This window comes from Chenopodium album, chromosome 13, assembly GCF_948465745.1.
Source record: "Chenopodium album chromosome 13, dcCheAlbu1.1, whole genome shotgun sequence".
NCBI lineage: Eukaryota > Viridiplantae > Streptophyta > Magnoliopsida > Caryophyllales > Amaranthaceae > Chenopodium > Chenopodium album.
In genome coordinates this window covers 645,667-669,763 of record NC_137846.1, presented here as the reverse complement: position 1 = coordinate 669,763, position 24,097 = coordinate 645,667, and the positions used below count along the sequence as shown (strand labels likewise).

General features: G+C 34.7%; 1 protein-coding gene across 1 annotated transcript; it reads left to right on the top strand.

The window, feature by feature from the left end:
- The first annotated feature begins 1,272 nt into the window (after positions 1 to 1,272).
- LOC145574138 (callose synthase 3-like) lies at positions 1,273 to 22,843 on the top strand. The gene is made up of 42 exons (XM_081631878.1): positions 1,273 to 1,508; positions 2,003 to 2,235; positions 3,537 to 3,637; positions 4,090 to 4,214; positions 4,310 to 4,403; positions 4,565 to 4,675; positions 4,750 to 4,866; positions 5,012 to 5,104; positions 5,400 to 5,491; positions 5,803 to 5,929; positions 6,783 to 6,920; positions 7,007 to 7,083; positions 7,169 to 7,286; positions 8,375 to 8,506; positions 8,597 to 8,714; positions 8,877 to 9,214; positions 9,323 to 9,375; positions 9,459 to 9,519; positions 9,887 to 9,968; positions 10,068 to 10,117; positions 10,206 to 10,292; positions 10,455 to 10,589; positions 12,269 to 12,363; positions 12,488 to 12,572; positions 12,651 to 12,811; positions 12,901 to 13,024; positions 13,129 to 13,341; positions 13,418 to 13,569; positions 14,251 to 14,360; positions 14,468 to 14,587; positions 14,735 to 14,803; positions 14,922 to 15,102; positions 15,207 to 15,363; positions 16,083 to 16,202; positions 16,271 to 16,389; positions 16,493 to 16,576; positions 19,865 to 19,977; positions 20,060 to 20,289; positions 20,372 to 21,169; positions 21,248 to 21,298; positions 21,994 to 22,179; positions 22,414 to 22,843. Exons 2-42 carry the CDS (start codon positions 2,037 to 2,039, stop codon positions 22,660 to 22,662), a joined length of 5,865 nt encoding a protein of 1,954 aa, XP_081488004.1. The 5' UTR covers positions 1,273 to 1,508; positions 2,003 to 2,036; the 3' UTR covers positions 22,663 to 22,843.
- The last annotated feature ends 1,254 nt before the right edge of the window (positions 22,844 to 24,097 follow it).

Sequence of the window (24,097 nt, the reverse complement as noted above, 5' to 3'; positions counted from 1 at the left end):
AAAAAAAAAAAAAACAAAATGGGTGGTGATTAAGGTGAGGCCTAGGAAGATTAGGTACATTAGTAACTCCAAGATGAGATTGTGTGACTTGTGAGTTTGGTTAGATAGCAAATAAGAAAAGAGTTGTATTGGGTAACACAAACGGTTGTTGGCTCATTGCTTTATTATGCTTTGACTCATGTTGATGTTTGAGCTGGGTCCCACTTTTATGCACACTAAATTGGGCACAAATAAATATACTTCGTACTCCGTACTAGATTACTAGGTGAAATATATTCTAAACAATTTAACCTTAAAAAAGTATTTTAATGGAATAAACATAGTACCACAAATACCGTAATACCCCTACATTATTCTCCTACTACCCTTAATGACTCAAGCATGCGTGGGGCTCGAACTAAAATTATTAAACAAATATATGTCACTTAGCTTAATGTATTCAAAATCAATCAACAATATGTCACTTAATTTAATGTATGTATAAGACTATAAGCTTATGTTTAGGGATAGAGCTGAGCATGAGCATGGTTGTGCAAGCCTACGTGACGTGCCAATGCTCAAGTTGGCTGATCAAGCTAAGAAAAACTCGTATCGTATGAAATTGTGTGAATTTACACAAGTTGGCAGCTGATCAAACTAAGGTCGGATATTAGGGCCTGTTCTGATTTATTGAACTGAATTGAACTAATTGGAGGTGAATTAAAGTGAACTGATTGGAGCTGCTAAACTGTATAGAGCTAAAATGAAGTGTTTATGAGTGAAGGAAATTAGGAAATGAACTGAATTAATTGGAGTTGAAATAAATTGAACTGAACTGAAATTAAGTTGAATAGAACAAACTCTTAATTAAAATAAAACTCAAAAATAAGAAATCCCATCATAGTAATGCCAAATTTGAGGACGTGTCTAAACAACTTTTTTTTTTCTTTTTGAGATGGAAAGAGTAAAAAAAAAAAAATATTACTGAGGATAAAAATGTCAAAAGAAAAACCCCATTTAAGTTAAAACGGCTACTTAATTTACCTCATCACAAAATACACCACCACCTCCACGAATCTTTCACTTTTTCAAAATTCAAATCACATTTCCAACTTTACCCCTTACCTCCCCCCCAAAACCACCCAAAATCACAAAACCACCCAGGGTAAAACCGTAAATTGCAGCCTCCCAAGAATAAAAGTAGAAAGTAGGCCCCACAATTCACAGTAAAATCCAAATATTTGCTCTCAAAACATACAGTATAACACTGCAACAGTAGTACTCACACTTTGTTGAATCAATCAGTCTTTTTCTTTTCTTTTTTCTCCATTGCTTTAATTGCTTACTCCTTAAGTAGCTCTCACACTACTTTCTCTCTCTAAAACTGCATTACTTTCTCTCTCCTAGGGCACACTTTTTCCCCTTTCTCTCTCCTCCTCTGTTCTTGCAGTTTTCGCCATTTTTATACCTAATTAAGCTCGATGCTGCTGTTTTTACTTGCTTTTTAGCTCCATTTCATCTATCTAGTGGTATTTCTTTCTCTGGACTTTCCTTTTTTTTTGCTTGATTTTTTTTGGATTTGTTGGTATTATTATTATTATTATTATTAATTTTTTTTTTTTAATTGGAGTAATATGCTGTTGTTAATTCCTTTTTTTAGTATTTATTTGCTGTATTTGGTAATTAATTTAGTGATTGAATTTAATAGAAATCTAGTGAATATTTTATTTTATTTTATTTTTGTTTAAATACCAGTATATAATTACTTTGATGCATCATGCCTGCTGCTTTTTCTTTGTAGAACTGCCTTTTTTTTTTTTTTTTTTTTTTTTTTGAGTTATTTAATTTAGATTGAGTAGTTGATTGAAGTGAATTGAATTGAAATGGGATGTATTTATAATTTTATATGTATATAGTTAGGTTGATGCATTTTGGTGTTAGTGGTTTAGTACCATTAAGCTTGATTGATCTCTTTTATGGGTGATTTGATTGAACTGAAATGCTCTAGTTTTGATTTGGACAGGGATTTTGAAGTAAAGTAATTAAGTAAGTAAAGGATGGCGTCGCCATCAACTTCCAGAGGTGGAGGTTCTGATCAACCGCCAGGAAGGAAGTTGATGAGGACTCAAACTGCGGGGAACCTTGGTGAAACTGCTTTCGACAGTGAGATTGTTCCGTCTTCTCTTGTCGAAATTGCTCCCATCCTTCGTGTTGCCAATGAAGTTGAAAAGCATAATCCCAGGGTTGCTTATTTATGTATGTTTTCCACTATCAGATTTATTTTTTTTGGATTGTTGGGTGTATGTGCATTTTTAGTTCTCAATCATATCAATAAGTAAAATTGTGATTTTGAAAGTTTTAAACTTTAAAGGGAAGAGGGTGGGGACTGCTCAATTATCTCCCCCATGAACATTGTAGATTGTCAAGATACTTATACAATTTGAAATTATGAGTTAAGATGCTATTTTAGCACGAATAGCGCCAGTGACCCTATTGGCTGTTGATGTTATGTAGAAAGGAGAAGGTGGGATATATATTTGGTTTTATGTTACATTGATTGAGTGTACCCAAAATTCTGAGGTGCTCAAACCAACTATCTTGATTGTTGGGTGTTGCGCATCTTTAGTTCTCAACCATATTAATAAGTAAAATGGTGATTTAGAAAGTTTGAAACTTTGAAGGGAAGATGGTGTGGGCTGCTCAATTCTCTCTGCAGTGAACATTGTAAATTATCAAGTTACTTATACAGTTTGAAATATATGAGTTAAGATGCTATTTTAGCACCAGTGACCCTATTGGCTGTTGATGTTGTGTAGAAAGGGGAAGGTGGATATGTATGTGCCTTTTTTTTACATTGATTGAGTGTACCCAAAATTTTTAGGTGCTCAAACCAACTATCTTTCTAGGATGTTTGTTTGATTGCTGGCTTCATTTGGAGTTTTAATTTGTACTGAAGAGCCCAAATACAGAATATTGGAAATGGAGTACAAACATCGGTTGATAGGTCTCGAAACTTTGTTGGGGCAAGATCCAACTATTTGGGAATTAAATTCTATAATTTTGAAGTCCCGAGTAATCAAATTCCCTTATTTTGAGTTTAACTCTGCATTATGAATAAATGAGCTTAACATGAATATCTGATACTTTATATATTGCAAACTTAAAAGGTTTGAGCCTCTAGCTGTTCTTGATAGAAATTTCATTAATTTCTGGAATCATATTGGTTAATTTATTAGTGGGAAGTAAGTGCACTAGTTCGGTGTAGCTGGCTATTTTGTCATTTAACTTTTTTTTTTTCTCCCACCAAAACATTCCTAAGTAGAGGTCTGTTTCCTTGGGATCTCTGTCCCCAAAGATGATACCATTTATGAAATACTGTGATGTTCTTTTCTTCTTTGATGCTTTCTCTGTGTAGTCTTGGGAGAATGATCCTTTCATTCAGGACTAAGGGTCTACTTTATTGACTTTTGCTCAATTCTTCTCTACTTTACATTACTAACTTCATTTTTACTGTTCAATGCTCATTTTGTGCATTGATTACTAATGTTGGCTTGCAGGTAGGTTCTACGCATTTGAGAAAGCGCATCGTTTGGATCCCACTTCCAGTGGACGTGGTGTCCGTCAATTCAAAACTGCACTTCTTCAAAGGCTAGAAAAGGTTGTACACCATTGTCTTATCTGATGTCTGAGTTGGGATTATAGATTTTTTCCGAGGATATAGGTTGAGAATTGACAGTTAAGATTAATGTGGTCGATTTAAGTTATGATCTTGGTCATTTTAATATTGAAATTATTGTTAGAATGTCTGAACTTGTGGACATACTTCTCCTTTTCGTATTAACCTATCTCTGTGGTGAAATTTTATAGGTGGTGACGTTAAATTATTATCTGATTTTTTTTTTTTTTTTTTTTTTTGTTTTTTTTGTTTTTTTTTGTTTTTCCGTTGACAGTAAAATGAAAGTATTGTCACCTTCTGCTTATTTGTTTGTTGTGAAGTATGACCAGTTTGTTCATTGCTGCATCTGACCTTATTCTGTTGTGCAAGTTCATTTTCAGATTCCATCTCTGTTACTATCATTTGGCTGGTTCTTATAAATTTCAGTCCTGCAGGAAAATGATCCAACATTGATGGGGAGGGTAAAAAAAAGCGATGCACGGGAGATGCAAAGTTTTTATCAGCATTACTACAAGAAATATATTCAAGCATTGCAAAATGCTGCTGATAAGGCTGATCGGTGAGTTGCTTATGACAGGGTGAAAATAATTTGAAATTGTTTTCTCAGCTATGTTACTGCTTTATTACCACCTTATCAAACAATTTTGTGTTCAGTGCTCAGCTCACAAAGGCATATCAAACTGCTAATGTTCTCTTTGAGGTGTTGAAGGCTGTCAACTTGACGCAATCAATGGAAGTTGACCGTGAGGTGAGCTGAAATGAGATTAATTGATCTTTTGTGGGGCTGTTTTGATTTTTCTGCATGTTTTTTTTTTTCCTTTGTTTCAGTTGTAAGTCTTGTAACCATCAAATTTGATGCCTATTCCGTCATTTGAATAGACTAACTTTGTTGGTGTTTACTGTTTATAGATCTTGGATACACACAATAAAGTTGCAGAGAAAACTGAAATCTATGCCCCATACAATATTCTTCCTCTTGACCCTGATAGTGCAAATCAAGCAATTATGCGATATCCAGAGGTTCGTTTGTGTGTAATATTGATCTTATATGCTTATGTTTGCTACTATCTCTTTACACTTGATCCAATTTGCAGATCCAAGCTGCTATGGCTGCCCTTCGTAATACCAGAGGCCTTCCTTGGCCCAAGGACTACAAGAAAAAGCAAGATGAAGACATTTTGGACTGGCTCCAGGCGATGTTTGGATTTCAGGTGATTATATTTCTTCGATGGTCAAATAATATAATTATTACTCCGCATTATTTATTGTTTGTTTGGAAACCATGGGAAGTGTTCACTTGTTACCATAATCCTGCTTCTATGATAATTATTGTTATTTATATGAATTGATTTGCAGAAAGATAATGTGGCTAATCAAAGAGAGCACCTTATTTTATTGCTCGCAAATGTTCATATAAGACAAGTTCCAAAGCCTGATCAGCAACCAAAGGTGATTTTATGCCTCACTAATTAAGTTCAGTGCTTATTTTCTTTATGTGAAATTCTTGTGTGATTATTATTTGTTTGACCTCATTTTATTAACCCTTTAAATTTTGTTGTGTATATATCTGCTCTATATATTTAGAAATTGTGTACATGATCTTGAATTGCCTCTGTTTTGTACTATTTCTGACAAGCATTATTGCCTTATCTATAAGTGCATTAGCCACTAAATTGCATTGCTATTTTGTTAGCTCTCGTACATTTGATCTCTAGATTACTCTAACAAAATCATGTGGTTACAGTTGGATGAACGTGCATTGACAGTAGTGATGAAAAAACTCTTCAAGAGCTATAAGAAATGGTGCTTGTACTTGGACCGCAAGAGTAGCCTTTGGTGAGCTTCCTTGCTCTCAAATTACTGTGCAATGCTGGCTGACACATAGTCCGTTTGATACTTTGATGTCTAGAAGACTAGTTGTTTATTCAGTTGCCTATGACGTATTAACTTATCGATGCAAGTTTATCATTTACGCCTGATTTTAATATTACCTGGTTTCTATATCTGTGATTTGGTTGTTTGGGGGGGGGGGGATAATTGGTGCTGCTGCTATATTTTTTTGGTAACTATGGAACCCGTAAGTTCTTTAGTGGGAAATATAAGGTTATTAATCATGTAGGTGGCTTAATTTATCTGATAAATTGTAGGTTGCCGACAATACAACAGGAAGTACAGCAACGTAAACTCTTGTACATGGGCTTGTATCTTCTTATTTGGGGGGAAGCTGCAAATCTGAGATTTATGCCAGAATGTCTATGCTATATCTATCACCATGTATGCTTCTGAACCATTGTACTTTCAATATTGGTGGTTTATTTGCAATCTAATAATTAGTAATTATTTTCTAACTTATTTTTGTCTTTGGACATTATTCATATTCGTCAAAATCCACTTTTTCCTCGTGTTACTCCATGTTTCGTTGCTGACGTTGCATGCTTATTGGTACTAGAGTTAGGATCCACCCTTCCTTTGTTAGTATTTTACTAATCCAATGCTTTCGTGGAGTATTTATAGAAATTGAGTTTATTATAGTATCAAGTTATAGCTCTGTAGGGAATCATGATCAATGAATAAAAATCAAAGGTTCCTAACTTACACATGAGAAAGATAAATAAAAATAGCATAAAAGCTACTTCCTCCGTTCCACAAATATTGCAACAAGGATGAAATTACGCATCCCAAAGCACATTTTATATGTTAAATATTTATAATTATATAAGAGTAAAAATTATAAAAAGTTGATATTGTGAAAGTATTTTACAAGACAAATCTTACAAGACCCCACATAACTATATTTTACTTTACGTATAAACCATAATATGTAGTCAAACAAGCGTGATGAATAGTGTAAAAGTCTGGTTGTTGCAAACTTGCAATATTACTAGAAGAGAGGAAGTATAAAATTTATATAGCAAGATTAGTGGATTCAAGCTTACAAATTAGCAAGACTCATAAAGATAAATTTTAAAACCGAGGGAAATTGGCAGCACTAAGATAATTTTATTTTACAGCGTGTATTTCCTAGTTTTTTCTATGTGTTAAAAATTTTGCTTTGTAAATGAGTTTGTGAGTTATCAGTGGATTGATCTTGGTCGACGTTATTAATTGATGTTCTCCTCTCCTTTAGATGGCGTTTGAACTTTATGGAATGCTTGCTGGAAGTGTCAGTCCCCAGACGGGTGAGAATGTGATGCCAGCATATGGTGGTTCAGAAGAGGTCTTTTTAAGAAAAGTTGTAACACCTGTTTATGGAGTTATAAGACGGGTATTATTTTAATTTCTTTATTGCCAATTTTCTGTCTAAACTTGATTTTGCTTTATGAGTATGTTATATGATTGTTTGCTTCGCAGGAAGCCGAAAGTAGCAAAAAAGGAAAATCCAAACATGCAGAGTGGAGAAATTATGATGATCTCAATGAATACTTTTGGTATTTTATTGTTAAGGTTTCTACATCTTTTTCTTTGTATATAAAATATTATCAATTTCCAACATGTATCTATGTTTTTTTGCAGGTCAGTCGATTGTTTCCGCTTGGGCTGGCCAATGCGGACACTTGAAGACTTCTTTACTTTGACTCTTGAAGAGCGTCGTCGCAAAATAAAAAGTGAGCCTCGCCAAGATAAAAGTGGGGTATGACATCATAACTTTTAATGATTGTTGTTCAGTAATTGTATATATGAAAAGGTTAGAAGTCAAAATGTTGCCACTGGACTAAGTATATTAATATTGATTATTTATGACATACTATTGCTAAATATTTACTATGAAAAACTAAATTATAGATTTAAGTTCCTTTATTGTGTGTGTAAATATTATGGATCTTGTTTGTTATCATTTGTCATTGCAACAAAGAAAATTTAGAAAACTCGTGAGACAAATGAAAATCAAATAGGACAAATCTTCTGATGTTGTTAGTTAAGCTCATTGATTGTGTTGATATTAGGAATAATTCAAGTGTGTTTTTGCTTCCCAAAAGTAGATACCAGACCTTGTCTCCCCGACTGAAATGTGCATATTGCCTAATTTGGTCCTAGTGATGGATTGGGATGCATAATGACCTGGATTCCTTTTTAAAGCCCAAAAATCCTACAGAATGGCTGTTACGTAATGGAACCGCCGAGTTTAACTTTTTTTGTCAAAATAACTACCTCTCCGTACTTCCTCCATTCTTTTGTGTTCTATTCGTTACAATAGATATGTAATCCATTAAAATTTTGCAAAAGGTGATTGAGTGTTGGAGAATGTATGATCAAGTTAGTCAGAGTGTAGGTAAGTGAGTGGATGTATGAAAAAGGTGAATAAAGTAAGAGTGTGGAAATGAGTTATTGTGGAATGAGAAGGGGATGATTGTGAAGGGAATAGGTGTAAAACAGAATAAAGCAAACTGAGCAGAACATAAGCAAAAGAAGGCTGGAGGCAGTACTTGGTAAAAAGTTTGCATGAATCCATACCTTTTCTGAAATGTGTGATAACTTGGATTATTTACTTGCTACGCTGTTGAATTGCTGGATGGCCTGGATCTGCTGATTTAAACAGGAGGAGAATTGTGGTGTGCTCGTCTATATCTGCAAAACACTGTATGATTCCATGACATGAACTTCATGTGTTGTAATGGTGAATTACTGGATGTGCTGATTGATTCTTGGATGAAAGTCTTGTCTATTCCTACAACTGTAAAATAATGTATCACCAACTGTAAAATAATTGTTTGTATTCAGGAAAACAAGAATGATGAAGATCGTCTTCCTGCTCCATGGCCTGGAAAAGTTAACTTCGTTGAGATTCGATCGTTTTGGCACATCTTCAGAAGTTTTGACAGAATGTGGAGCTTTTTTATTTTGGCTTTGCAGGCAATATAAGTCTCTTCTGATTTCTCCAATTGGACATAATCTTTAACATTGTGATTGTGAAATAAGCTTTTAAATTTTGGTTATTTTCAGGCCATGATTATCATTGCATGGAATGGCACAGGAGACCCAAGTGCAATATTTGAAACAAGAGTTTTCAAGAATGTACTAAGCATCTTTATAACAGCTTCAATAATTAAGCTTGTGCTTGGTAGGTGCTGTATATAGTTTGATGCCTAAATTGCTTTCACTATATATGCCATGTATTTCATGTATTCTAGTCATTCAAATGTTGACCTTGTTGCCTTTTGAGTTATGATTGGATATGCAATTAATTTCAGTGTTTATTCTTTTTTTTTTTTCTTGTTCTCAGCTGTCCTTGATGTGATTCTTGGATGGAAAGCAAGACGAACCATGTCATTTCATGTAAAGCTTAGGTATATTTTAAAGGTTGTCTCTGCTGCTGCATGGGTGATAATCCTCCCCGTCACGTATGCGTATTCGTGGGACAATCCTCCTCCAGGACTCGCACAAACTATTAAAAGTTGGTTTGGGAGCAATGCTCACTCGCCTTCACTGTTTTTTTTGGCTGTTGTTATCTACTTATCGCCAAATATGCTCTCCGCTGTGCTGTTTATGTTTCCTTTTGTACGATCTACTCTTGAAAGATCCGACTGGAAGATTGTGATGCTGATGATGTGGTGGTCACAGGTAGCCTAGATGAATCTTTTCTCCCCTGGCTTTTGTTCTGAATGCTCTTTACGGCTTTTTCCCCTTAACATAATTTCAATTTTCTTTTACAATTCTGAAAATTTTCAGCCGCGGCTATTTGTTGGAAGGGGAATGCATGAAAGTGCCTTTTCGCTTTTCAAGTATGTTCTAAGTTCTGACGCCCTGTTCTTATATGGAAATCTGTTCGTTCATTTATTAATTTTTATTTCCTCTGAAATTTCAGGTACTCGATGTTCTGGATCCTCCTCCTCATTACAAAGTTGGCATTCAGCTTCTATATTGAGGTACACCTCTGTTGTGGGATTATCAATTTCTGGAATATTTCTACTGATTTTGAGCTTATCTTCTTTGCAATTGTGGTTAAGGCATGAAGGGTTTGGGTTATCCACACAGTTTCTGCCTCCTATTCAAATTTATGATTAGCTAATGGATTTACGGGAGTGATCTAATACAACTAAATAATTGACTTCTAAATCATTTATTGGTTTCTAGAATATTTCAAGGCAGTATTGGACCTAAAATCTTTCTTTTACATCACTATGGCAATTTATCTCTTTCAAGTCTGAGCATCACATATGTCTTGGATGTGCACAAATGTTTTTTCTTGCCTTTTTATGCTACCTGCTCATAGCTTACCAATTTTCCTTGCAGATAAAGCCTTTAGTACGTCCAACACAAGATATCATGTCGATTCGGATAATACACTTTAAGTGGCATGAATTTTTCCCTCAAGGTAATAACCATGGCATCTTATATATGTATATGCAATCATTACATGAGATACTATGATTTTGTGCTGTAATTTATTAATGAGATAATGTTGTTTTTGCAGCCAGGAATAATATTGGGGCTGTAATTTCACTTTGGGCTCCAATTATCCTTGTATGTTTTAACTTTTAAAGCATACATCATTCATAATTACTATTTGTGTTTGGAGTACTCTTTTTTAAAATTATTTTTTCGTTTACAGGTCTATTTTATGGATACCCAGATTTGGTATGCTATATTCTCCACATTGTTTGGAGGTATATATGGTGCATTCCGTCGTCTTGGAGAGGTAAACTTAGTTCCTAGAATGAATTTCCTTGCATTTAAAGCATTGGGTATCAGTAGGATGGGGAGTGTATATTGTTTTTGCTTCCTTCCATCCTACTTACTTTTTTCTTTCCTGCTCCTAACCTTTTTTTTTGCTAATTTTTTAATAACATTTTGCATTCAGATCCGTACTTTGGTTATGTTAAGATCTCGTTTTCAGTCATTACCGGGTGCTTTTAACGCACGCCTTATTCCTGATGAAAAAACTGAACAAAAGAAAAAAGGATTGAAGGCCACTTTCTCTCGACGGTTTCCTGATGTAAGCTATCATTTGCTCTGTTTCTGCTTTTGATGTTCCTTCTAAAAATGCGTGATTCACCTGGGTGAGTTGTGACTTGTGAAATGCAGATATTTAGAGTTGTATCATAATGGTATTTGAAAAAAATCCGTATGGCCTTGGACTATAGCCCTTCTCATTGCCTCTATTTCCTCAGTTTTCTTGCTTGTAATTTGAGGCCCTTGTGTTATAGCTTTAGGTGATCTTAGGCGATTCATATACAACAAAAGAGCACAATGAAGTTACGTAAAACATTTATGTTATCCAGTCCTTTATCCAGAATAGAAGTCATCTTATAGGCTAACAATGACTTTCTTGTGTGAAAAATGGAGTGTGGGAAATTATTGGGAAGGCAAAAGGGAATATATCAATAACTTGTGGAGGTTAGGGAATGTGGAGGACCTCACCACTGAATGCTGGTCTAGTACTAGTTTATTTACACATTTTTTTTCTAGAATTCACCACTCTTAAAAGTCTCCTCTAGGGCCTAGAACCAGTGTTCAAAAGGTGTACTTTGATGGTTGTTGTCTTACCCCAAATAGGATATAAAGTTGTGGTCCAAACATCACATGGTTTGTATATTGTCTCCTCAATAGAAGTTTGATAAATCTGGACACGAATAGAATTGGTAAAACAGGGTTCTATCAATACAATCTATGTGATTATGACGTAATTTTTAATATCGGTGATACATTTTACAACCCCACTCCTATTTCCCCATAATATGTTGACCTCTATCCCTGAAAAATGAATTTCCCTGTAGCTTTCATTTGTGAATGATGATTGAAATCCCTAAAACGGAAAATATTAATTACTTCCTCAGTTTTGTACTAGTTGCAACACATTTTTTTTCACGGTATTAAAGAATATTGGGCTCATATGACTTAAACAATAAAATTGGGTTGAGAGATTGCTATGAGTATAATTATGTGGGTAATGGACTAATGGGCTATAAAGAAAGGTAATAGTGTAACTTTCTAAAAAAAATTCCAGCTATAGTTTGTTGCAGGTATTGTGACATTTTCATTTTAGGGAAGTGTTATAAGTATGTGCAAATGCATCAAAGATTGGTCTGTAATTGTATTGCCTCTATTCCTAGACGTTTTTAACACTTTCCACATTTGTTCATTCCTAAGAATTTTTTTTCTGTCTTTATTCCAAAATTAGCACTTTTTACGCTTTTTCACTTTTTTCTTACACCCACCCTTCTTTTTTACTCTCTCTCTTCACTTTTTAATTCACCAACTCACCTTAGGTGTAGATATCAAAAGCCAAAAAAAGGAATAGAGGTAGTATAACGTCAGAGATGAAAGGAGGAGTTCAATGAATAATGTCTTGTCCTTAAACAGATGGGGCTATAGTGTCTTCCGTGGTCTTTGTTCACTATGTCTTAATTATGTCTTCTGTTTTCAAGTAAACCTCCTGTTCGGCTGCCTTTACGTTACGAATAAATAATATAGGGAAGACTTCTATTTTATATTGTGTAGGAGAGTATAAAAAAGTGGCGTACATTTCCCTTGTGAGGTAGCATGATTCTTTACTTTTAAAGTGAACTAAATGATACTTGCAGGTAATTTATATGGGAATGGAAATAGTATGTAATTCTGATGCTTGCATCTGTAGGATACATTGAAATCTCATCTAAATAATTGAATTTGCAGATTCCTTCTAATAAAGAGAAAGAAGCTGCTCGTTTTGCTCAGTTGTGGAATCAGATCATCACAAGTTTCAGAGAAGAGGATCTCATAGAAAATCGGTGAGAGACACTTATCTATGTTGCTCGTCTTTGTTTATTCTGTCAAATGCTTTTAATTTTATTTACTAAGTTATAGGGTTTGTACTCACTGCTAGTATTTGGTTTGAATGTTCTGTGAATTCAGGGAAAAGGACTTGTTGCTTGTTCCTTATTGGGCTGATCGTGACATTGATCTCATGCAATGGCCTCCATTTTTACTTGCAAGCAAGGTCTGCCATTGTGCTTTGAACTATCATAGTGTGTATTTTATATCATATCTTCTAATTGTTCGTATTGGTGATTTACAGATTCCTATTGCGCTAGATATGGCGAAGGATAGCAATGGTAAGGACCGGGAATTGATAAAGAGAATTGAAGCTGATCCTTATATGTCATGTGCTGTTCGTGAATGTTATGCTTCTTTCAAAAGTGTTATTAAGTTTATGGCTCAAGGGGATCTTGAGAAAAAGTAAGTTAGGTGGAGTCAGAAGTATGTTACACGCAAAAAACATATGTTTACTTGTTAAATGACTATTGCTCTTTATCTATGGTTTACAGCTGTATAGAGAAGATATTTGATGATGTTGAGAAACATATAGAAAAAGGTGACCTGGTCACTGAATACAAGATGAGTGCTCTGCCAAATTTGTATGAGAGTTTTGTCAAGCTAATGACATGCCTGGTCCGTACATTATTTACCTTTGGCTATTAAAGACTAGAATCTCTCTGTGTACTAGGTTGTATTCTTCTCTGTGAAAGCTTACTTAAATCCATTTAATTTTTCAGCTGAATAACAAGAAAGAGGAGCGAGATCAAGTTGTTCTTCATTTCCAGGACATGTTTGAGGTGGTGACAACTGATATCATGGAGGATCCTAGTGTTATTGAAGAAGTTCAGGAGACTTCAAATAATTCAGGAATGGCATCCTTTGAGTTATTTGCACGGGAAGGAGCAATTAGGTTTCCTATTGAACCAGTAACAGAGGCTTGGAAGGAGAAGGTATTTTATTGGTACTTTTTAAAATGTACTAGCTTTGCACTTCTGGTTCTAAAGTAATATTTTTTTAATGGGGCAGATAAAACGGCTGTACCTGCTGCTTACTGTGAAGGAGTCTGCTATGGATGTCCCATCAAATTTAGATGCTAGACGCCGACTCTCTTTTTTTACAAATTCACTATTTATGGACATGCCCCCAGCACCGAAAGTTAGAAATATGCTTTCTTTCTCGTAAGTTTGAATTTTATTCAGCAAAAGTGTTATGAATTTAACAATATGGTGGTGCAGAGTAGTTATTTATTCACAATTATGTTTTCAAGATGCATGATTGAAGAAACCTGTGTGCCGATACCAGACTCATGGGTCCTACTCTCTCTTGGTGAAATCACATTGTCCCCCATTTTAGAGATTTTTGTCAGTATTAGATTGAACTAAAGTGTTTGCCTTTGTGTTACTATTATTGTCTTGTTGAATGCTTGTTCGTGTATATATTAAGGACCCCTATTATTTACCTTATCGTAGTCAGATTATATGATAGCAGGGCAGGTGGCTATACCACCTTATACTGTGATCATATCTAGATTTCTGTCCCCTAATATCCTTTTAATTCAAGTATCCTATCTTGTCGACCAAATGTGCATCTAACACATTTTCGTTACATGTACATATCAGGGCGGTTGGTAAAGCTGTGTTCCTCCTTTTTTTTCTATTAAAATTCAAATTACTGCCGGAAGTTGGGTACCCTTGTTCAATTGTTGACCTAATTTCGAAATTTACTAATGATAATCAACCACATCCTCCTAACCAGTTTACTTCTTTTCTTAATTTGAGTGTTATGATGTTGTTTCTGTACACGTGTCTTCATTCTGGGAAGTCATCTTAGAGGTTTTTTGATGCAATGATGTATTTCAGTGTCTTGACCCCTTACTACACGGAGGAGGTTCTGTTTTCGCTGCAAGATCTGGAAAATCAAAATGAAGATGGTGTATCCATCCTATTCTACTTGCAAAAGATTTTTCCAGGTTCCATACTGTTGCTAGCTTTTGATTAATTGTATAGTGAATTCTATTTGGCTTTGCTGTGGTCATACTTTATGCTTATTTTATGGTGTCACTGGAAATGCCAACAGATGAGTGGAGTAATTTTCTAGAACGTGTCGGATGCAGCGAAGAAGAACTTTACACTGATGAACATGCAGTTCAGTTACGCCTTTGGGCATCATATAGAGGCCAGACTTTGACTCGTACTGGTATAAATATTTCGTTTTATCACCTTAGGCGATTCCGACCTGTTTGATTTATGGCTCTAAGTAGTCACTTGATGGGAACATGTGCAACTGTATCACTGAATATAATGCATCAACTTTAATATTCCCTGTTTTTCTAAATAACTGCAGTTAGAGGCATGATGTACTATCGTAAAGCTCTAGAACTTCAAGCCTTCCTTGATATGGCAAATGATAAAGGTATCTGTCAAAACCTGGATATTTAAATCATGGATTCTGTTGTACTAAATCTGAAAGTGGGAGCTGCTAAAATTTAACCAATAGTGTTTGAATTTAACTAAAACTTTCATTTTGATAGTCTTGATGGAGGGTTACAAGGCTCTTGAACTGAACACTGAGGAGAATTCACAGAGTGAAAGATTGCTGTGTCAAGCTGTTGCTGATATGAAATTTACATATGTTGTATCTTGCCAGCAATATGGTATACATAAAAGGTCTGGTGATCCGCGTGCGCAAGATATATTGAGGCTGATGACAACGTGAGTGTCTAATTTATTCTTTGTCATATAGGGGTCCAATTAATCCCCATTGTTTAACTGACGATTTTGACAAGGATATAATGAGGACTCTTTTATGATGACAGATATCCGTCACTTCGTGTGGCTTACGTTGATGAGCTTGAAGACCGGAGTGAAGACAGGTCCAAAAATAAAGATATGGACCATATGGTTTATTTTTCTGCTCTTGCCAAAGCTGTGCCATCTTCTAATTCAAAAGAGCAAGGGCAAACTCTAGATCAGGTAATGTTTTGCTTGTTATTTAATGTTACCTTGAATAATGTAGTTACCATCAAAGCTATTTATTTATAGATGTATGATAGCGTATTTTGCCTAAACCAACTAAACAAGTCTACTGGAGTTGTATGTTATATCTAAAAATAAGAATTATTTGCATATTTTAATATATGAAAACATGAATTATTTGCATATTTATGAAATCAGGGTCATGCTTATAGGCCTTCTTTTCTAGCTATATTTTATAGATTGACTAACTAAGTGCTGAATTCTTGTCTTGCCAGTTTCGTAGATAAATGGAATTAACCCGTGTGAAATAATTTATTGTTAGTACTTTTTTGGATCTTCTATGCCCCAAACCTTTTATGCTGGCCAATTGTTGTTTTGTGCACCCAATGAACATGAAGGCTAAATTCAAAGAATATAATAAGAATTAAAGTGAATAAACTTGAACCCAGAAGCAATTAAGATGTATTTTAAGTGCAATAAACAAGTATTATCTCCACGTTCATACACGAAGAACTTGTAGTTCAAACCAAAACACATGTTCATTTATTTATTAAAAAATTAATAGAACATGGGTCGATTGAGAAGAATTCAGATTAAATGAACATATAATTCAAAACCAAAGAACATATGTTGTGCACCATGATCATTGTGCACCCAGGTACACCAAATAATTTGTGTATATGTCCTTCATTGATAGGATGAACCTTCTTGTGTAGGTCATCTATCGGATAAAACTTCCAGGCCCCCCAATCTTAGGTGAGGGGAAGCCTGAGAATCAGAATCATGCTATAATCTTCACACGAGGAGAAGGATTGCAAACAATAGATATGAATCAGGTTAGTGACTGCTGATAATGATGATATAATTGGTCTCTCTCTCTCTCTCTCACAAGGTAAGATTCCAGGATAATTACTTGGAAGAAGCTTTGAAAATGAGGAATCTGCTTCAAGAATTTCTGATAAAGCATGGTGGTGTGAGATATCCTACAATTCTAGGACTTAGAGAGCATATATTCACTGGAAGGTTGGTGCTCCTCATGATTATGTTGTGCTAATTCATTTGTGTATAAATTTCTCGCTTTTTAGTTTGCCTTTTTGTTTACAAATGTGTTGGTTTTGTTTGGCAGTGTTTCATCTCTTGCATGGTTCATGTCAAATCAAGAAACAAGTTTTGTCACCATTGGTCAGAGACTGCTAGCTAACCCATTAAAGTAAGTTGGTCCTCACCCCTCTCTCTCTGTCTCTCTCTTACAATTTTTTTTTGATAAAGGTAAGCTTTATTAACAATGAAACACAACACAAGCAAAGTCTTGAACAGGAAAAAATCCCCTCTGAGGGGGAAAAAGCCCTGCTCACCCTTGGAAGGTAGCTCTCAAAGAATTACAATTTGTAATTTCTAAAGGAATCACACCTTTCAAGTATAAAACAAAACTTCACTTTAACAAGTTTGTATACAGACTAATTTCCAAATGTAGCATGATCTGGGAATGGCAAATTTTGTTAAACAAGTACTAGATACAGGTACAAAAGCAAGTGTACGACTTTTTAAAGCATAGAGTTTGGACTCATAGACTCAATGTGTGATTTGGACACGGGTAACAAAACACAACAATTAATGTGTGTAGCTTTTGTTAGGTTGAGGAGTGTTTAAATGGTGAATGTAGAAATTTGTGAGAAGACAAAAGTGAACAGAGACATCTCGTCATAATAGACTGAAAGATACAAAGTGAACATATACAAACAGTACCATGTGCTCCTGTAACACCCCCAAAATTCGAGTCTTTTAAAACAATAAGAGTAATCTTTTTAACTTTCAAATTCAACCTTCGAACCTTGTGAGTGTTAGTGCTACACTTATTTTCCGAAGAAAATAAATGTAAAGCAAAACGAAATACTATTTAATAAGCTAAGTGGTCTAAGTGGCGGCAAAATAAAATAGTCATTACATCAATCTACAAATTATTTTAAAAACTGTAATTAAAAGGAAAAATAAATAAGTTCGGAAGTAAACTAAATTGTCTTAGCTACGTGATTATTTTAACGTCTCTTCATACGTAACCGAGTACCCTCTTACTAACCTGCAAAATAATCAGAAACAAGAAAAGAGAGAAAACTCTCAATATCAGATAAATTGAGTAATTCCAACTCTAATTCGTAAAATAAATAATTTTAGTTCGAAAACATTTTATAGATAATATAGTCTCATAGACATTATAATACTCAACCAAATTCAAATTGTCCCATAACAAATTATTACTTTAGTTAAGAAAGGGAAAGAGAACGCCAGTAAGCCGGGACTAGTCCCTGTCACCACCTACTTTACTTTACAGAGGGTCGCGCGTAACCCCACATGGCCATAAGATAAAACAGAATGTCCTTAGTGTGCACACCTCTCACTAATACCCAGTGATTAGGAGGAAGACTAACAGCAATATATAATAATTTATACCAACTAGTAGCAACCATAACTACTAGTGGGCAACCTGTTATTCACCTTTTCGGGTTTTATTTCCCTTCTTAAATTAAATTTCACCGTACATTTTATTAGATTAAATCATCCGATTACACTGTACACAAATATTGCACAACTCAATTTAATCCCTAGTAATAATACTTCAATTTCAGTATTATTAGACCATAGTCATCCTACATGACACAGAGACAATCAATAACATATATTCAATCATCCAATTCCCAAGATTTATTTATTTTAAAAACTCATACGATATCAAATAAACAAATTTTTCGAAAATACATATACTAGTACACAAAATAGAAAAATAGTATATATTATGATTCCATAATATCATACGATAGCACTCTCATCACATATAATTACATAAGCACGTAGTTGGCACACAATATTTCATAACAATCTCCTACCGGGATCCTAAAGATGATGGACATTGAAAATTACCTTGATTGTGTGTAAAAATTCAAGGTAATTAACCTCCGCAACGTTCACCTAGTAGCCTTCGTATACAATAATAGATAATAATACTAAAGTCAGTATGACTAATATAGATGATACAAAAGTTAGTAGTAGTAGTACACTAGTACGTGGGTAATTAAGCAACTTCTTGTAATATGTTGTATTGATGATTAAGTTTGGAGAAATAAGAAGAATTTTATTTATAAGCCAATTATGATCATAAATTTAGAAGTGTAGAGTACTGAATAAATAAGTGGTCCAAAGCAAACTTTTCCATTCTTAGCCTGCAAATCCCACGCACAAAACTCCAAAAACACTTCATAGGTTTCTACTTTGGCAGAAAAGAAAACAGCCCATTTTCTTAAAGAAAACACTTCCAGTTCGTAAATTTTCAGATGTTCAACAAGGAGTAAGAAGATTAAAGAAATTTAGTAGATAGAACAAGAAGTCAAGAAAAGGTTCAATCAGTATTTCAAATTTGCCAAGCTCAATCCAATGCAAGGGAATCACAGTAAGAAAACTCATGGCTTACCGATGAAAGATCGGTTGGGGATGACGACTTTGGCAAAATTGAAAGGGATGGGTATTGTATCAGCTTTTGGATTTAAATGTATATATATATTAGAAATCTTAGGTTGAATTTCTCTAGTATATTCAGAAGATAAGACTCAATTCAAATTTATTACTTTATCAGTTTTCAAATCAGTTTCTGAAATTATCAAAAATCAGTTTTTTTTTTTTTTTTTTTTTTTTTTTTTTTTTAATATTAAATCCGAAAATAGAAAATAATTAATATATATTTGAAAATAAATTATAAATTTAAAAGTTCAGATGACGACTTGGGCAAAATTGAAAGGGATGGGTATTGTATCAGCTTTTGGATTTAGATGTATATATATATTAGAAATCTTAGGTTGAATTTCTCTAGTATATTCAGAAGATAAGACTCAATTCAAATTTATTACTTTATCAGTTTTCAAATCAGTTTCTGAAATTATCAAAAGTCAGTTTTTTTTTTTATTTTTTTATTTTTTTTTTAATATTAAATCTGAAAATAGAAAATAATTAATATATATTTGAAAATAAATTATAAATTTAAAATTGTTGACTAAATATACTCAAAAATTTGGGGTATTACAGCTCCCCTCTTGCACACTCTTCTCACTCCTTTAGGACATTAACTTGTTCTGCTTGTCAGACTTCTTCCTTACTTTGGTAAGGGATGGGAGCACCGCTGTAGGAGTTACCTGGCTTGGCTTACCAAAAGCCCCAATTTCCGTGACCTGTAGTATTCAAATGCACGCTGCCGAATTTCTCTTGGTAATATGTGTCATGTCAGTGTTATGTCGATTTGGTTACATGAGGTATTTCTCCGAGTTTGGGTAACTTGGGTGTGGAAATGTGACTCAAAGTTGTCTTTTGTCTTAAACTCATAGGCTCATAGCTGAATTCTAACTTCAAATCTTCTATTATCTGAGAAGAAGCATAATATTTTATAGACAATTGCCTGAATAGATGTTCTCCAAACCTGTAGCATACTATATAACTTCCTTTTTGTTTTTCCCAGGGTCCGCTTCCACTATGGTCATCCGGATGTCTTTGACAGACTCTTTCATCTTACTAGAGGTGGTGTGAGTAAAGCTTCAAAAGTTATTAATTTGAGTGAGGATATCTTTGCAGGTAAGAGTAGTGCGCTGGTTCTTCTACTTGATCTGTGTCAGTTACAATGTATGTAACTTATGTGATGGTATTGTTTTTATAGGATTTAATTCTACTCTCCGTGGAGGAAATGTTACTCATCACGAGTACATCCAAGTAGGGAAGGGAAGAGATGTGGGGCTTAATCAAATTTCGATGTTTGAGGCGAAAATAGCCAATGGTAATGGAGAGCAGACAGTCAGTCGTGATATATACAGATTGGGGCATCGTTTTGATTATTTTCGAATGTTGTCATGTTATTTCACCACAGTTGGCTTCTACTTTAGCACCCTGGTAAGTACACATTTTGCTGTCTTGCTGTCAATGAATATTTCAGCTGATCTCCTAACCTTCTGCACTTTCATTCTGTTTACAGATTACTGTGCTCACTGTGTATATTTTCCTATATGGCCGTCTTTATCTCGTGCTTAGTGGCCTTGAGGAATCATTGAACAATCAAAGGCGATTTCGGAATAATAAGCCGCTTCAAGTTGCTCTGGCTTCGCAGTCATTTGTTCAAATTGGATTCTTGATGGCATTGCCTATGTTGATGGAAATTGGTCTGGAAAGAGGTTTCCGAACGGCTCTAAGTGAGTTTGTGTTGATGCAACTGCAACTTGCTCCAGTTTTCTTTACGTTCTCACTGGGAACCAAGACTCATTACTATGGGAGGACATTGCTTCATGGAGGTGCTAAATATCGACCTACAGGTCGAGGGTTTGTTGTCTTCCATGCCAAATTTGCAGACAACTACAGACTGTATTCTCGGAGCCATTTCGTGAAGGGAATTGAGCTTATGATTTTACTTATTGTATATGAGATTTTCGGTCAATCTTATAGAAGTCCGGTTGCTTATATCTTTATTACCATATCAATGTGGTTCATGGTGGGCACTTGGTTATTTGCTCCCTTCCTTTTCAACCCTTCTGGCTTTGAATGGCAAAAAATAGTCGATGATTGGACAGACTGGAACAAATGGATAAGTAATAGAGGGGGGATTGGTGTGCCTCCAGAAAAGAGTTGGGAGTCATGGTGGGAGGAGGAACAGGAGCATCTTCGACATTCTGGCTTTCGCGGAATTGTTGCTGAGATACTCCTATCTTTGCGATTTTTTATATATCAATATGGGCTTGTTTATCACCTAAAAATCACAGAACATACCAAAAGTTTCCTGGTATGTATCAATGAAAGAGTTGTCCTATCTTTTCTTCAAAAATTTGCATGTCATGTTAATTGATGAGCTGTGTTACAGGTATATGGGTTATCATGGTTGGTGATCATGTTAATATTATTCGTAATGAAGGTAAGCTCAAACATACCATCGATACCAATATATTCTGTATATTATTAGACATGCAATGCTTGTTTTTTTTTCCTTTTCCTTTTTGTATTCTTAATGGGGTTATATACTTCATTTCTGTTTTGGGTAACCCATAAAGGCTATAATTATTCTTTTTTATAACCCACTTTTATCTGGTCTACCTCTTATACACTTTCTGTATTCTTAACTGATTTATTATCATGATCACTTGTTTGCTTTTCATATTCTTAACGGGGTTTGTATCATGTTCTTCGTTTCCCAATAAACACTTTGCACAATAATTTGATTTGACTTCCCCGGGGTATGTTTTTAATTTTTTCGAGGAAGGATATGAAGTACTAGTATATGGATTTGCAAGAGGAGGCATTGGATCGTAAGGGATGGAGGAGGAGGAGGAGGATCTTTGTTGATGATTACACGGAATAATCAAATTTGGTTTATGTAGCCGACCCCACTTGTGGGGTTAAGGCTTTGATTGATTGATTGAGGTTTTTGGGGAATGGGGTCATACATTTCTTTCTTGTTGGTTGTACATCAGTCTGTGTAAGATTTGGGGGAAATGGGGATGTACATTGGTTTCTTGATATTTGCTGTGAGCATTGTGTAGTTTACGAAGTTTGAATTGGCTAATTAGTTATGTTGCCACAGTGCATGACTTGCTCCTCCCTTGTCTGCAGACTGTTTCTGTTGGACGGCGGAAGTTCAGTGCAGATTTTCAGCTGGTATTTCGGCTAATCAAAGGCTTGATTTTCCTGACATTTGTCGGTATTCTGGTTACACTTATTGTGTTGCCAGGCATGACATTGCAGGACATCATAGTATGCATTCTTGCTTTCATGCCCACTGGTTGGGGTTTGCTCCTGGTGAGTATTTCTGTTACTGTCAAACTTTATTAAGTAGTTCCCTTTGTCTTGATGCATTGCATTTCGGTGCATCATTACATACGTTTAATCTTAATAATTGACATGAAAAGTTTAGTTCTTGTTAAATTGTTACTGGCCTTTTTTTCTAAATTATGTTTTATTGCATTAGGGAACTTATGAATCATTTCTTGTTCTCCATAAATTGTCTGTTGATGGTTCTCAATTAATATACAGATTGCCCAAGCAATAAAACCTGTTATTCGTAAGTTTGGATTTTGGGGTTCAGTGAGGACGCTTGCGCGTGGGTATGAGATTGTGATGGGATTGCTTCTATTCACACCTGTGGCTTTCCTTGCCTGGTTCCCATTTGTCTCTGAATTTCAGACCAGAATGTTATTTAATCAAGCATTCAGTAGAGGTCTGCAGATCTCGCGTATTCTTGGTGGACATCGTAAAGACCGCACATCCCGTAACAAGGACTAGCCTTATTGGAAGTAGCTCTAGTCATGTATTAAGTTGCTATCTTGTAGTTTATTCTTGTTGAGAACTTACCTACCCTATTCTGAGTGTAGCTGTTGTAATTATGGATTCGTGCACCATTTTTGGTAATTTAAAACCTGGGTTGCCAATCAATGTATATATTAGCTTTTGCGAGGCTGCACTATCCTAGCTTGTCAACCTACTTTTTGAAATTTCATGATCATGTTATTGCAAGTAACTTGTCCTTAGGTTAGCATGTCTTTAGAGAAGCGAATAAAGCAGCGGATTGACTTGCTAATCAAGGCGTAAACCAGAACAACAAAATTCAGTTGATTCAAGCCCCTCCTCTAGCTCTTGGTCGTATTTTGCATAATGATGTAGTAGGTGTGACTATGCCATGTTTTGTACCTCCCTAGTTTTCTTTATTTGTTTCCTTTTCTCGGGGCTCAGCCCCTCATTTGCACCAAAAAAAATAAGTAACTTGTCCTTTAAGCAAAGACTCCCTCAATTCAAAGAATTGTTGTAGAACATCTTGCTGAATTTAATTGATAAAATGTTTTTTTTTTTTTAACATATCGATCAAATTCCAATTAGAAGTGGTCGTCGGAAATATGGGAATAAGTGTTCCTGCTTACTCGTGTTTGTCAAGGAATTTCCAAATTTAAGAACTTGCTCACCATGAACATAATTGGAGCCTATAGGAAATTACAACTCTCGCTACTTTAGGTTAAATGTAAATTGCAATAGGTTGATTTTATAATTATTTGCATGTCTTATTTTGACTGTTTCAGTTTTCCTAACCTAAGGGCCTGTTTTCTTCAACTTCATTTTAGCTCAACTCCAATCAGTTCACTTCCTAATTTTCTTCTTTCAAAAACAATTCATTTCATTTTAGTTCAACTTAGTTCGGTTCAGTAAATTAAAACAGGCCCTAAATTTTAGATTCAATCTCAAAATATGTTTTCAACATGTTAAGTTAATATAATTCTAATTAATTTATATTTTTAGATGGTAATGGTTGTATATTGGCAAACGTGTCTGTTGAAATGTTGCATTTTCTAAAATGAAGGGCATACAAATGTTGTAAAAAATATTGACTATCATAAATTTATTTTTGCCTACTTGCACAAAATGAGAAGTTTTGTCCAAACTTTAATTCTTCTTTCCCTATCTCCATTATTTACTATATCTTCTGTTCCAATTTAGATAACACATTTTGTTTATATATTATTCACATAATTTGCTTTGATTTCGTTTTATAATTTCGTGTTGAGAAAAAGTATAGTCGTGTGGGGTCTTGTTAGATTCGTGTCAATATTTATTTTTTATGTATCAAATTTTTATAATTTTTATTAATACGTAATCTAAGATATTTGGATTAGAAAGTATGGATTGGTAAACGTGCCTGAATAAAATGTGTCAATAACATAAAATAGAG